This window comes from Chelonia mydas, chromosome 5 (assembly GCF_015237465.2).
Source record: "Chelonia mydas isolate rCheMyd1 chromosome 5, rCheMyd1.pri.v2, whole genome shotgun sequence".
Taxonomy (NCBI): Eukaryota; Metazoa; Chordata; order Testudines; family Cheloniidae; genus Chelonia; species Chelonia mydas.
Window position 1 is genome coordinate 83,808,550 of NC_051245.2, and position 15,055 is coordinate 83,823,604.

The window sequence follows — 15,055 nt, forward strand, 5'->3', positions numbered from 1 at the left end:
AATCTTAAACAGGTTTATTGTAATAATGTTTTTATAGACCAACTCAATAATATATTTTTGTAATTACTGAATTCTGCTCTTGATTTTTGAGCCAAATTACATAGTAATCACCTTCAGAAAGCTTTCCAAAATCTTGTGCAAATCTCCTAATGTGTGTAGGCAAATTAGGGTCACATACAAAGCAAACTGTGTGTGTTGCCCTAATGCGTATTCTGAAGTCAGGGATATCAGTATATCTAGGCGAGGTGCTCGTGCACTTTTGTGCATAATATTTTGAAAATTTGGCCCTTACTTTTGACTACTATTTAATGTTTTTTACTTTGCAAAATAAATAAATCCAATGGTCATACAGTACAAAGTGATATAGATCGTGTTTATATTCATGGCCTCTGCCTAAGCAATGTGAATATACACTGAAAACATGCATTAATCTTTGGGGGAAAACCCACTTCCCCCCCAAACCAAATATATAATGTACATTATGCAACATGTCTGGGAAAGTGACTTGTACATTAACTTTGCAAAATGTAGCCATTAAAGTTTTATTTTTTTTTTAATGTATGAATGCTTAAAATTATAACTTTTAGAGGGTCTTGCCCCAGGTCTAGCTCAGTGCTTAAAAGTATGTTCCTTTGTGGAACTAGTTAGTCTGACTTGAAATGTAGTGCATCATGAACTGACATTTGGTATAGAATTAACCTTTCACTTGGAAAGCTTACAGCAGGGAATCTCACCCACTAATAACATTGCCTCAGAGGCTGAAGTAAGAAGACATATGTCAATGAAGACCTGAAGAAGAGTTCTGTGTAAACTCATCTCTCTCACTAACAGAAGTTGGTCCAATAAAAGATATTTACTCACCCACCTCGCCTCTCTAATACCTCAAAGAGGCATTCTTAAATGAGCTGTATTCCTTTTATTTCTCTACAGGGCATGGAAAAGTAAGCTCTGGAATTAGAGTAACAGCTACATAACAATAAACAGAGTTAATCCATTGCCAACCATCTTTATTTAGTTAACTGACTATGAAACAACATCTACACAGAATTATCTCAATTTTTGTGTGGGATTAGGTCTAATAAATATTTCTGCCAATAAAAAAAAACCCAACAGATGCACTATAAATGCAGATTCTAAAGCAGATTTTGTTTTGGTTTCATCTTCTAAAACCTCTCATTCTAAGAAAATTACAGCTCTCAATCTGCAGAAAGCATAGTCTTTTCCATACAAAAAAGACAAGGATGCCATTTTTGAAGAAGGGTAAAGGTGTTAGGAGTCATATGTGGGGCGGTCTTGATTATTAATACATTAAAATAATCATTGCAAGTTTTCATAATGAAAGCAGCATATTGCTTTAATTTGAATAATGGTCCCTTAGACTTGTCATTACCTTAGTGAACTATAAATAGTACAAAATGTAATCTTATATTTCTACTCACTAAGGTTAAAGCTGTAGACTCCTGGAAGACATTCTTTAGCATCCTGGGTTGAACACCCTCCAAATAAATATATCTTCCCTCTTACTACACTGTAATGAAAAATAATGATTTTACAATTGGTTCATAAAACATATCCTGAATTATTAAAAGTGATTTATATAGAAAACCCATTACATTTCTTGATTCATTCCTGTTAGCAATGCACATATATAAACTGTATTTTGTATCCAGCTGCAATAAAATTTCATCTGGATTCCGGTTAAAGTTTTTACCTTCCCACTAATAGTATCGACGCTGTTTGTTTAGATTTACTAAAAGGTACAATGTCAAGTTGTTTAGGTCCACAGACTTTACAACTATTATAGAAAAAGATGTCCTCTGATTCCAAGAATATAGTAAAAAGTTCTCCCCACTCCATCACTGAGTAACTAAAATATTCAGTGTTGTTTTGGCTTCATGATACATCTAAAAACGAAGTGTGGATATACCCCCTGCTATTCTGCAAAAGCTGTCCATTAGCAAATATTTCTAGAGCTTTGCACATTCCTGCTGATGCCATGACAAATAAGGAAATACATTTTATTTTCAGGTTTCTAAGAAAGCATTACAAAAATGAATTGTATTTTTTTAACTGAGGAAAATACTTGGCAGTACCCTTTTACCCAAAAATGGAAACATGTCTATGTATTTAAACCAAATTCATCTATAAATTAAAAACCTGGAAAGCAAAAGCACATTGATGCAATAATTTGAAATTTAATTCATCATCACTGTTAAAATGGTACTTTTTAAAATGGTCTCTTCCTCAAATTTGCCTAATGTGAACTTTTGTATTCTAGCCACAATTTCCTTCTATTTTTTTTTACATTGTATTAATATTAATAGAGAACTGAAAGTGGCAGCAAATAAATATCATATATCATCTTATTGACACCAGTGCTTCATAGCTAATGTTTTGAAGTGCTTTTGAGATATAATACTTTGATAAAAGATGCTAATAAAGTGCAAATTATTTCTTTTTAGTCAGTGGTTATTTCTGCAGTGTTGGTTTTGCTAAAGAAGGATTTTGTGCTGCACTTTTTTCTACCTATTGCATATGCCCAACTGTTCTATGTAGGTTGTTCCAACTAAGCAGCACTTTTTGTAGACATACATGTCACTTATTGGCTTAAAGTATGGATACAACCTTATTATAATGATTCATTATCATTCCTGGAAAACAAGGCAGTATTTAACATCTAATGCATTCCAGTATCCCTAACAAATTTCACTTACATGAAGATGAATTAATGGATGTTATTATGAAAATCTAGATTTCTTGAGCCAAGAAGCTGGATAATTACAGTATTTCAGAACAGCAGGCTTAATTAACGTAAGCCAAATCACAAGTCTTTTGTATCTTGGACATCAGTGTCTATTTACCTTGCAGGAGCAGGCAAACTTAAAGAGTCCACTGTTATGGCCCACCTGGGGCCATGTTATGGAAGTTAGAGATTATAAATGTAAGCCTCAAGTAGAGACCATTTTAAAATAAAGTGAAGTCAGTTATTTTCTTCACAGCCAGACTCCCACTTGTCTCTTATCACTGAGGACTCCTTGCTATACAATTGTTTGTCTCTCAGGAATTCTGTCTGTTTGTAGTACTGTACGTGTCACATTGAGTTCTAACCAACAAAATAAAACATTTCTGAAAAGGCAAATTGTACTTGTTTACTATAAACCCCCAAATCACAAGTATATTGTGATGACAAATAAATAAATACACCTAGACTGAAAGAATAAAGGAGGGAATGTGGTTCAAAAGAAGGTGCTCAGAGGCAAGTCTCCTAAACCCTATTCCTGACTCAGTCACAGATTTATCAAAACATTTAACAAGAGTGAGGCACAAGGACTCTTATCTGTATAAAGGGGGATAATACTGATCTACTCCATCTGGACACTATGGTGCTAATAAGCGATGGTAACATAAACACCACCCTATACTGGAAAACTACTGACCGCTATTCCTACCTACATGCCTCCAGCTTTCACCCAGACCACACCACACGATCCATTGTCTACAGCCAAGCTCTACGATACAACCGCATTTGCGCCAACCCCTCAGACAGAGACAAACGCCTACAAGATCTCTATCAAGCATTCTTACAACTACAGTACCCACCTGCTGAAGTGAAGAAACAGATTGACAGAGCCAGAAGAGTACCCAGAAGTCACCTACTACAGGACAGGCCCAACAAAGAAAATAACAGAACGCCACTAGCCGTCACCTTCAGCCCCCAACTAAAACCTCTCCAACGCATCATCAAGGATCTACAACCTATCCTGAAGGACGACCCATCGCTCTCACAAATCTTGGGAGACAGCCCAGTCCTTGCCTACAGACAGTCCCCCAACCTGAAGCAAATACTCACCAGCAACCACACAACAGAACCACTAACCCAGGAACCTATCCTTGCAACAAAGCCCGTTGCCAACTGTGTCCATATATCTATTCAGGGGACACCATCATAGGGCCTAATCACATCAGCCACACTATCAGAGGCTCGTTCACCTGCACATCTACCAATGTGATATATGTCATCATGTGCCAGCAATGCCCCTCTGCCATGTACATTGGTCAAACTGGACAGTATCTACGTAAAAGAATAAATGGACACAAATGAGATGTCAAGAATTATAACATTCATAAACCAGTCGGAGAACACTTCAGTCTCTCTGGTCACTCGTTTTCTGACCTAAAAGTGGCAATTCTTCAACAAAAAGACTTCAGAAAGACTCCAACGAGAGACTGCTGAATTGGAATTAATTTGCAAATTGGATACAATTAACTTAGCCTTGAATAGAGACTGGGAGTGGTTGAGTCATTACACAAAGTAAAATTATTTCCCCTTGTTTATTCCCTCCCCCCCCCACCACTGTTCCTCAGACGTTCTTGTTAACTGCTGGAAATGGCCCACCTTGATTATCACTACAAAGGGTTTTCTCCCTCCCCCCCACACTCCTGCTCGTAATAGCTCATCTTAAGTGATCACTCTCCTTACAGTGTGCATGATAAACACCCATTTTTTCATGTTCTGTGTGTATATAAATCTCCTCACTGTGTTTTCCACTGAATGCATCCGATGAAGTGAGCTGTAGCTCACAAAAGCTTATGCTCAAATAAATTGGTTAATCTCTAAGGTGCCACAAGTACTCCTTTTCTTTTTATGAATACAGACTAACTCGGCTGCTACTCTGAAACCAATAAAAACAGTGTTCTGGATATCCGTCCCTTATTTTACAGAGATACTGTGTCCAAAATTTTTAAACTTGATGCCTAAAACTAGGCTAAAAACAAAGGCCTTATCCTGAGCACCTACAGCTGTTGTACCAATAAAATAAAAACCAGCAGGATCTTATTAAAGGGAAAAAGGCAAAATACCACATTTATTGTGAATACAGAAAGAATCATAGTAAGCAGTTAGTTACAGCTGTAACATTCCATTCAATCTCATCTTTATTCACACATTCATTCATATTCATACACACACACACAGGTTCTGCAAAGTTGTTATCATAGTTACCAGCCTTAGAGTTGCTCATGCCAGGCCACTGGCCAGGTGGCCTGGACATGAGGAGGGAGCAGGGCCTTGTCAGATGCTCATCTGATGCTCCTGGAAGTTGGTTTGCAGAATCAGACCCCAAAGTTCTCACTTTTTAGAGTCTATTTTTATAGGAATTTCTTCCTATGCCAGTCTATGGGAATTGCTTCATCATGCTGTTGCTGAATCAATCAGCAGATAGCACATTCCTGACGGCTCCAAGATGTTATCTTGTTCTTTGGTTCTCCCATTCTTGAGACTGTTGGGTGGATTCCAGTCTGCCCTCCGGGGGTCCTCTGCTTATTTCCACTTCACGCCTTCTTCAGCCGATGGACACTGGATTCTTAGGCTGGCACCTCCCTGATCATTTAGTTATTATCCACACCAAGCATCCATCCACATACATCCTCTATCTCTATTTTAATCACAATTGTTAATACAACAAAAGGGCGGGGAGTTTCTGGGTGCTGTTTCTGTTGTTAGAGTATTGCTTTGAGTCTCTCTCTCTCTGTGAATTGCTTTGAGAACAGACTCTGTCTTAGAATGTACTAACACAATTAGCAGCTTGCAAGTTTCACACATAGAGGGAGAGAAACAGTACCAAAAACCAAGAGACCTCTTAATTAGTAATACCCTGGAATTTAAACTATGGGGAATCAAACTCATTTGTGATTTTAATACAGAACTTCTTTAATATGATCCAACACAGCTTTTCTTAAAGTCAAGGGAAGTGCAGATCACTTAAAAACCATTTTTTCTTGGGAACACAAGTGATGTCAACGGGAGCTGCAGTTGCTCAGCACCTCTGAAAATCAGGCCACTCTTATCAAGGAGCCTACCTTTAGGCACACATGTTTGAAATTTTTTGCCTGTGTGTTAATTATTAAAGAAATATGGAATTCATAGTGTCTTGGTCAGTGCCTGCACTGAATGATTTCTCCTGTTGGGTGACCGGAGTATAGAGCTAGAAATAATGCTGCTCCCAGCAACATTCAATACACAGAATGAACTAAAGAGGTTGAGGTAAAGATGGAATTGCCGTATAAAGTGGTTTCCTAAAATGGTCATGTAGTGGCTGCTGCTGGCTACCCTGTAGGAGAAAATGCTACTATGCAATTGCCTTTCCCATAGCCTCTTTCTCAACCACATGAGATTTCTGCGGTTTGCTCCCATTCACACCAAATAGCAGAGGAGTACACTGGAACCCAAGTGATTGTTACCATTTAAAATTTATGATCTCAAAAATAATCTTTAAAAATGTCTGTATGCTACAAAATCTTTCATGCCTTTCTTCTCTAAGAACTCAACAGTAAGTCTGGCTATTCATTAGCAATGGCACCTTTACAGGTTTTTAAAATGGCATTTATCTGTGATCAAATGAATCATCTACCAAAATCTCTTACATACTATTTAGGCTATGATACTTGTGGCAGTGTGTAACCACATGCCACAGTGAAAAGATGGATTGTCCACGTTGCGGTGTATAGCTACATGCAGTGAAGAAAGGCTCTGGCAGGAAGGAGGCATACTTACTTTCTAATTTGATAGTTATCAAATAGGAACGTGAAACACACATTTCTATGGGTGAATCTTGGGTACAACCATAAACTTTTGAATATCAAGGAATTTTTCGATGAACCTCTGAAGAAAAACTACAGTCCAATCAAGCTGAAATTTGCCACAACAACTGCTAATCAAGCGTGGGAAATCTTCCACATCCTGCAGCTGTGGAATGCAGAATTAAGCAAACTTTCTTTCGTCTAAATAGGCTGGCCTGCAATAGTTGCAATCCACAACTTTTAGGCACTTGAACAATCCAGAATGTTACCGATATATTTACTTATGAGTAAATTCTTCTGTTGCCACTACTAGCTTTTATTATTTATTTTCATTTCTTTAATGGTGTATCCTTATTTAATTCTTCATGATTTTTTGTATCGCTTGATGCTATATCCAGTTTTGAATTCTGGGAGCTTTGTCTACAGAAAAAGACAGATGCTATAACAATCCATTTAGTTTTTTATTCTAATAATTGTTGAATGTGATCTCCAATTTTTAAGTCACCACCAGAATTCAGGCTTTTTAGTAATTCTCCTGAAACGGAAAGATTTGATTTTTCCTTACGTGATTTAATTTTTCAAAAGTTGCTGATTAGCATGTGGAGTAATACTACAAGCGTTCACTACTTAAATGAACAAAATGTTGTCCAAATAACAATGAGGAAGTGTGAGAGAATGACCTAAAGATTTATCAAACTATCGCAGGAAACGTTCTGAATTCTTTGCTTACCAAAGTGTATGACCTTCTCTGGCACAAGGAATATGTCCATCATGAGGTATCCTCTCCCAAGTCAAATCAGTAAGAGTAACTGTTGATAAATAAGGATATGTTGGATTATTAAAATCAGTATCATTCTATAAAACATAATTAGATAAACACACTGGAAAGTAAGTTTGAAAAGGAGTGTTATGCTTCAAATTCTCAATAAGATTCTCTCATAATGCGCATTTAGAACTAGTACACTTTTAAAAATAACTTCATAGACTTTCCTTATTCTTCCTGCAATCTTTTTATTTTTGTTTGAGAAAAAGATTGTACTGCTTCCTGTGAAACTAGTTCCCATTGTGAGCCACGGAGTGTCAACCAGCTGCAAGAAGAAAACTTTGACCTACTAGTCCCTTACCCTTCCTCTTTGTCCTTCCAAGACAAACTCATTACCTTTGCAATATGTCTGGCTGCAAGCAGTATGTGTCTCAAGCTGAGAAACTTCACTCATGAATTTGGGCATTCTGTGCGCTAGTAATTTGGCAGCAGCATATTATACTAATATCACTGCTCCAGAAATACAAAGAAATAATTAATCACAGCAGATCAGCAAATAGATTGTAAAATATATCTAAACAAGATATCTTGGTAACACTAAGTGAGGAGACATTGGTTGATCATATTAAGTACATTCAAATCCATGGAGAATTATGATTATGCAGCTTTTGTTTCAGTACATCTATTCAAACCTAGCAGAACAGGAAGAAAACCTGAAATAATTTGTAAACTATTGTTTAGCAATTTTAGTCTTGGTCTCACTGCTTTTTTCAGTAACCCTTCACTATTTCTATGGTGATAACACGTTATATGTATAACAAATAATCATCCTATCGCAGTGAAATACGTGCAAACCCAAAAAAGAGGAATAAACCTATGAGTATTTTGCCTGCCATAAAAGATGAATAATATCTCACTTGTCAACATGTAGAAGTCATTGAAATATGTTTGCTGATCATCCTGGGGGAGAGAGACAGAGAGAGAAATTGAAGTTGATATATTTATTTTCAGGACATTAATAATGCCACCAAAGTAGGGAAAACCCTTTTAATTAAAAAGTGACTGGTACAAGAATAATACACAGATTGTTACCAGGGAGCAGTGGGTGTAATACTGAAATACATCACAGCACACAATAGATGGAATGCTTCTGCAACGATTCTTAAGTAAACATTTCTGAACTCAGAACAACAAACAGTAAAACTAGATTTAAAATAAAAATGTTGTCATTGAATACAGTTCTACAGCAAATTGCTCAGTGTTAACAGTTCAATAAATTACGGCAAGGATACCCAGCTACACTTACAAAGGTATTATAAATGGAACAGCCTCCAAATACAAATACTATGTTGCCTGCCATTGTCAATGCATGTCCATGCCTAAAAATGAAACAGAACAATGGTGAATAACCTGAGTCGTTGACATGACTGTGCAATATTTTTTTCTTCTTTCAAGGCTGTTCATTATGACTATTTGCCATTTATATTGTGGTAACAACAAGAAATCTCAGCCATGTCAGGGCTTGATTGTGCTAGACACTGTACAAGAATCAGTGTCCCAAAGTGTTTATTGCCTAAATTACATACATGTCAGGGAAGGGAAGAGGAAGAGGATGGGCTATCAAATATTAGGATGGCAGTTCAGATAAGCACAGGGCACAATTCATAGAGCATCAGTAGCAGGAATCACAGCTTGCCACCACCCTACCCATTATCCAGTGCTAGTTTTCTGTATGCATAGCAGCAGAGGTAAGTTTTAAGGAGGAACCTGAAGGTGGAGGCTTTTCCTGCACACAAGTAACAGTAAGGGAGAGAGCCTGAAATTGATTCTGGGAGATGCAAACTATTGAGGCTGTCCTCATTGGCAGAGTGAGGGCAGGAGTCAACCTCACAACAAAATAGTTGGATGGATAGGTGGAGTAAACTGCAGATGCTTTGAAGTTTAGGGCAAAAAGTTTGTGCTAGATCAGTGGTGGGCAGCCTGCGGGCCACATGCGGCCTATCAGGGTAATTTGATTTCAGGCAGTGAGAAATTTTGCTGACATTGACCGTCTGAAGGCACCACCCCCCGCAGCTCCCAGTGGCCAGGAACAGAGAACCGCGGCTCCTGGGAGCTGTGGAGGGCTGTGCCTGCAGGCGGTCAATATTAGTAAAATGTCTCATGGCCCATAATCAGATTACCCTGATGGGCCGCATGCAGCCTCTGGGCTGCAGGTTGCCCACCACTGAGCTAGATGTTTAGAAACAAATACTGTGTGATTCTTTTAATAGTTTGAAGCCCACATCCCCAAGGTCTTTTGATACTCCTATGATTCTCTCATTTCTTGTCAGAAATGATTCTTTAGACACCTAGAGATTTCCTAATTTGGTAACTCTCAAGGGAAGACAAAAGCCCTTCTCACACAGAAGCAGTGTGTCTTCCATCCCCCTCTCCATCTCCACTTTAGGGGAGCATTGGTGTTCAATCTACCTCTTTCTTTTCTCTCCCATTGCAGATAATACTAGTGGTTGGCTTAGCACTTCCAGAAATATCTCCACAGGGCTTTGCTAGTGACATGAGAAGCTCTTTGTAATTTTTTCAGTCTTATTTAGTCACACCTAGATATAGCTTGCTCTTAGGACTGTTTTATTCCATGGGCTGTCTAATGTCAAGGAATAACTGAAACTAATACAAGCAAAGTTTCTCTGGTACTAAGCAATCCAGGAGAGAGCACTGTAAACAGAGAACCTGATTGTCAAAAATAGAAGAAAGCACATTCTGCTGCGTGATTGGAATATTGGCACTTCAAACACATGAAGCAGCACGGGCCACTGTAGCAGATGAGAAGTGGAAATAAAAAAATCCTTTAGATTATTATCACCAGTGTGTCCTTCTAGTTACCAAGCCCTGGGACATAGTTGTTTTCCAGAGATGAATTGTTCAAATATAAAGAATGTTCCAGCACAGCTTCAGCTGTGATTAAGTATCCAAGTACAAAGGTTAGAAAATTAATGACCAAACAAAAATATTTACAGAATTTCAGTAAATTAAAAAAAAAATATCACCAAGTGCCTGTGTGGTTAGGTTTATTAAAATCAATAAATGACGTGATGGACCATTAGCGTCAAGAAAAGAATTAATTTTATATATTCTGTCCATAAACTCTTTCCCCGCCCCTCATTAAAGAAGCTCCTTTTTACAACACCCCTACTCATCTCCTACTTTTATCTAGACTTGATATATCCCATTAATATTTTTTCAAACAAATTAATGGTTGGTAGGGAGTGGTTCCCTCCCCAGTTTCTGCTGGAATAGCACTTGCCACTTTAAAAACTATAGGCCTACTGTAAACACATTTGCACACACAGATCCTAAGGTGCATATGGATGTTTAAACTACTAAAATATACGCAAATTTTCAAATATATTAAGCACATCTGCTTAACACCATGAACTTTTTTAAATTTTAGGAGGTAAATAAAGTACTCTGATATCTATAATAGCTAAAAAAAAATTGAGAGTTTTCTTCAGTGAGTGATGGATAACTAAGGCACTCTGTCATAATGAGTGAAGTGAAATAATAATAATAATCATCATCATCAGAATTACCTTGTGTATACAACCCTTATTTGGCAAGATCCCAAAGCTCTTTACAAACTGCTTTTATAATACTATAATACTTTTATAATACTAGCGCGGGGGGGACGGGGGGGGACGACGACTACTGCCTGCAGACCGGATTCAACCTGCAAGCTGTTTTAAGGCAGCCCATGAGCTCCCGCTGTGGAGCGGGGTCAGGAGCTGGACCACATGGCTCGGCCCCACTCTGGCACTCTGGCTGGGGCACTGGGTCACGGCCGCACCATGTGGCTCGGCCCCGCTCTGGCTGGGGCGCTGGGTTGGGGGCCACACCATGTGGCTTGGCCCCCCTCCAGCCAGGGCGCAGGGTCAGGGGCCATAGCATTGCCCCACTCTGGCGCTCTAGCTGGGGCGCAGGGTTGTGGGCCACACCATTCAGCTCCCAGAAGCCATGGCATGGCCCCGATCCGGCTCCTACGCGCTCCAATGGCCCCCTCCAGTGCACCAATGGGAGTTGCAGGGGCAGTGCCTGTGGATGGGGCAGCGTGCAGAGCTACCTGGCTGCGCCTCCGCGTAGGAGCCAGAGAAGGAACATGCCACTGCTTCCAGGAGCCGCTTGAGGTAAGCGCCACTCAGAGCCTGCACCCCTGGGCCTTTCCTCATGCCCCAACCCCGTCCCAGCCTGGAGCACCCTCCTGCACCCCAAACCTCTCATCCGCAGCCCCACCCCAGAGCCTGCACCCCAAGCCAGAACCTGCACCCTTTCCCGCACCCCTGCCCCAGCCCTGATCCCCCTCCTTCCCTCCGAACCCTTCAGTCCCAGCCCAGAGCACAATCTTACAGCCCAAACTCCTCATCCCCAGCCCCACCTCAGAGCCCACACCCCCAACCAGAGCTTTTACCCCTCGCATACCTTAACCCCAATTTTGTGAGCATTCATGACCCGCCATACAATTTCTATTCCCCAATGTGGCCCTCGAGCCAAGAAGTTTGCCAACCCCGCAAAAAATTTATTATGGGATCTTATGTAATCACAAGTGACCAGAATCTCAGTTTTATATTTCATCTGAAAGATATGTGATTTTTAATTAATGTTAAGCTGTAAGGGCAGATAGACAATGTAAAACACTGTTTGAATAACAGCTGATTTTCTTATTCATAGGCCAAATTAGGTGCAACAACATGAACTAAATTCAACTCACACTTTTACTGTATAAAAGTAAAACAGAAAACACACTATTTGAAGGAGACTGGTAAACAATAGTACGTTATTACTTATGACATACCTAGGGCTTGGAGAGTCTCCAATTACCTCTGTTCTAATCCAATGTCCACTTGCTAATGCCATCTTTGAACTATTCAGAAAAATATATATAGTCAGCAAGAAAATTCCAAAATCTATGAATGTTCTTGATTTTGTACAGGTGTTTAAAAAGAACAGATTTAAAAGAAAACCAATAGCCAGTATTTCTTTATTAATCAGTTGTACGTAATATTTTGTGATACAGCATGGCCAGAGGGCAGCACGAGAGTGTTAGAAGGGAGCCTTATTCCCTGTAGAGGGAAGAAAGTTTGCTATAGATTAATTAAAGCACCTGAAGCCAGTCACCTGATAAAACCCCCCTGCTTCAATCAGACAAGGGAAGGAGTTGAAGCAGAGTGGATTGGTGTTGGAGCAGAGAGCAGTTTGGAGGGAAGCAGAGGAGAGTTTGGAGAAGTGCTGTGGTGGGCTAAGAAAACCAAGACCCTAGGTAAAGTGACACCTGGTTTGTGCAGAGGGAGGGCAGGAAGCCCCACAAGCTGAAGGGCAGGAGAGGGAAGTAGCCTAGGGGAAGGAACAGGTTCAAACAGTTTACTGCTATCCTTAGGGCTCCTGAGCTGGGACCTGGAGTAGAGTAGGACCTGGAGTAGGGCCTGGGTCCCTCCTGCTCCACTTGCCCCACTAGTGTCCTAGAAGAGGGAGTTAATACCCCAGTTCAAAGGGGTGATAAACGGTGCCCTGAACCCTCCCCAAAAAGAGAAAGAGCAAGACAAATCGAAGTAGTGCCGGCAATTTGCCACAATTTGTTAATGGTATTTCATATACTGCATAGCAGTTCTGATAGGTTTTCCAAGCTAAAAAGCTCTACTTGGCATGAGAAAAAGTTTAAATACTGACCATGAATGAGTCAGAAGTATACTCCTCTTTTGTTGTTCTTCTACTGATCAGCAGCTCCATATTTCACTCACCTGTTGTGCGTGTTTCTTGCACTCGTGCAGGAGATAATGACTGTTTCTGTAGGTTAAGTACGCTGCCAGAAATTAATCTCTGGTCTCATTTATTCAGCTCCAGTTCATTCTTTACCTACATTGATAGCAGTTGCTATGACACAAAGGTACACAGAGAGAGGTGCACACCTTACGTTATTTCTCTGATGCAGCATTATTTCTGGGTGACTGAAACACATTGCAGGTTAAAAAGATACTTTACAGGTGCTGCATTCATGAACCATCAGAGTTGCAGTCAGCAGCTGATTTTTTTAAATATTTGGTTAATTTAACAAAGACTATGCTTTTTATTATTAGAATAATTAGTCTGAGATACCTTATAAAACAGTGGACACCTGTCATGGTAAAATAAGTCTACTACCACCAAATGTTGAACTCCTGAGGAAAAGAGAAAAGATCTGGGCCTGTAAACAAAATTTCAGTATAAATGAAATTGTAACACATTGAAACTTTGGGACTTTCATTCTACTAAATTAGAAGCAGTTTCACTCGGTCCATGTTCATTGAAAATGAAGTGCACGGTACATTGGTTGCTGTTTTGATATGTGATTATGATTTTCACTGAAGTCATTCCAGACCACAAAATTAAAAATAAAATCCTGTTTCATTGTTGCTGTAGAAACTAATTCTCCAATATACACAACCATTCCATTGCTTTTCTATATGAAGGAGATTGGCAATTTGGGAGTTCTTTGATCGTTAAGCATGTTAGATAAATAATGATAATGGTAGAGAGACATCTCAGCTATGATAGGTGTATTTAGAGATCAGGAAATGCAGGTAATTTGCATTGTTAAGGCTGCATACTGCTCTTGTTTCCCACAATTCATACTGAATTAGAGTTGTATGCACTGACTGCAGACGGAATGCTTAAGTGTCTTGCTGAAAATGGAGCTCTGACATTTCTCAGGTGGTATTAAATAAAATTATTTCTTTTTCCAGTGGGCTGTCTTATTGGTAAAAATCACTACATTATAATCTTAGTGGGGGGTAGTTTTAATTCTCATGCATTTTTTTTTTTTTACCTGTTTGCAGTTCTCTGTGTGAAAGATAAGACTTTCAGTTGTTTTCTTTTTTAAATATGTAAATAGACTAGTGATTTATCCCCAATTTAATTTAATTTCACTAAATTTAGGTGAGATAATGAACCTATTTTTTCATTATTCTTAAACACACACACAAAAAGGAAATGACATTATTTATTATTTAGACTTAGTGGGCTCAGCATTTAACTATCAAAAACAACCTCCCTTATGTTCACATAATATCAAGATTATAATTTTAAACAATCACAAGTCAGGAAATACAAAAGTAAAGTTTCTCATAACAATCTTAATGCACCTACAATAGCTATTTTGCTTATCTTACTTTTCTATTTTATAGTGTTAGATGTTTATCTAAATTCCATCAACTAACATCCAGGCCACGCTCCAGTGAGATTCAACCAGCAGAGGAGGCCAAAGAACATACACATTTTTTCCTATTGTTATTATTACTTGCATAGTGGTCCCCCCAATAATGGACCAGAATGTGTTAGGCGCTATATTACATACAATCAGTACTGGCTATGTACATAAATTGATCATTTTTGCTTTATGAGCACCTTCATCAGCACAGGGAGAAGGAAACAAATATTTCTTGCCCTGTGGAAGCAACTAAGATCACAGACCTCCTGCTTTATATACTCAGATTACATAAATTTTGTTAAGCCCTAAGTGAGCAGATATACATGAGAGTAGCATATATGTTTTCCTTGTTGAAGAAAAAAATGTATCCATTGCCTATGTTCACCTTGTTCTTTTTCTTGCAAGGTGGAAGAGAAAAGATGGATCTCTAATTCCAACTTCATTTTGCCGGGAGACTTTGTCCATTCCTTTTGGGTGAAGAT

The 15,055-nt window shown here is 39.0% G+C and overlaps 1 protein-coding gene across 1 annotated transcript in view; it reads right to left on the reverse strand.

The window, feature by feature from the left end:
• Nucleotides 1–13,322, reverse strand: part of LOC122465761 (tip elongation aberrant protein 1-like) — a 34,232-nt gene extending 20,910 nt beyond the window's left edge. Inside the window, exons 1-6 of the mRNA XM_043546240.1 lie at nt 13,129–13,322; nt 12,186–12,254; nt 8,649–8,721; nt 8,260–8,302; nt 7,310–7,388; nt 1,440–1,528 (exon numbers count right to left, since the gene is read on the reverse strand). Coding sequence (XP_043402175.1) covers nt 1,440–1,528; nt 7,310–7,388; nt 8,260–8,302; nt 8,649–8,721; nt 12,186–12,247 — 346 coding nt within the window. The 5' untranslated portion in view covers nt 12,248–12,254; nt 13,129–13,322. The remainder of the gene's footprint in view (nt 1–1,439; nt 1,529–7,309; nt 7,389–8,259; nt 8,303–8,648; nt 8,722–12,185; nt 12,255–13,128) is intronic.
• Nucleotides 13,323–15,055: the final 1,733 nt, after the last annotated feature.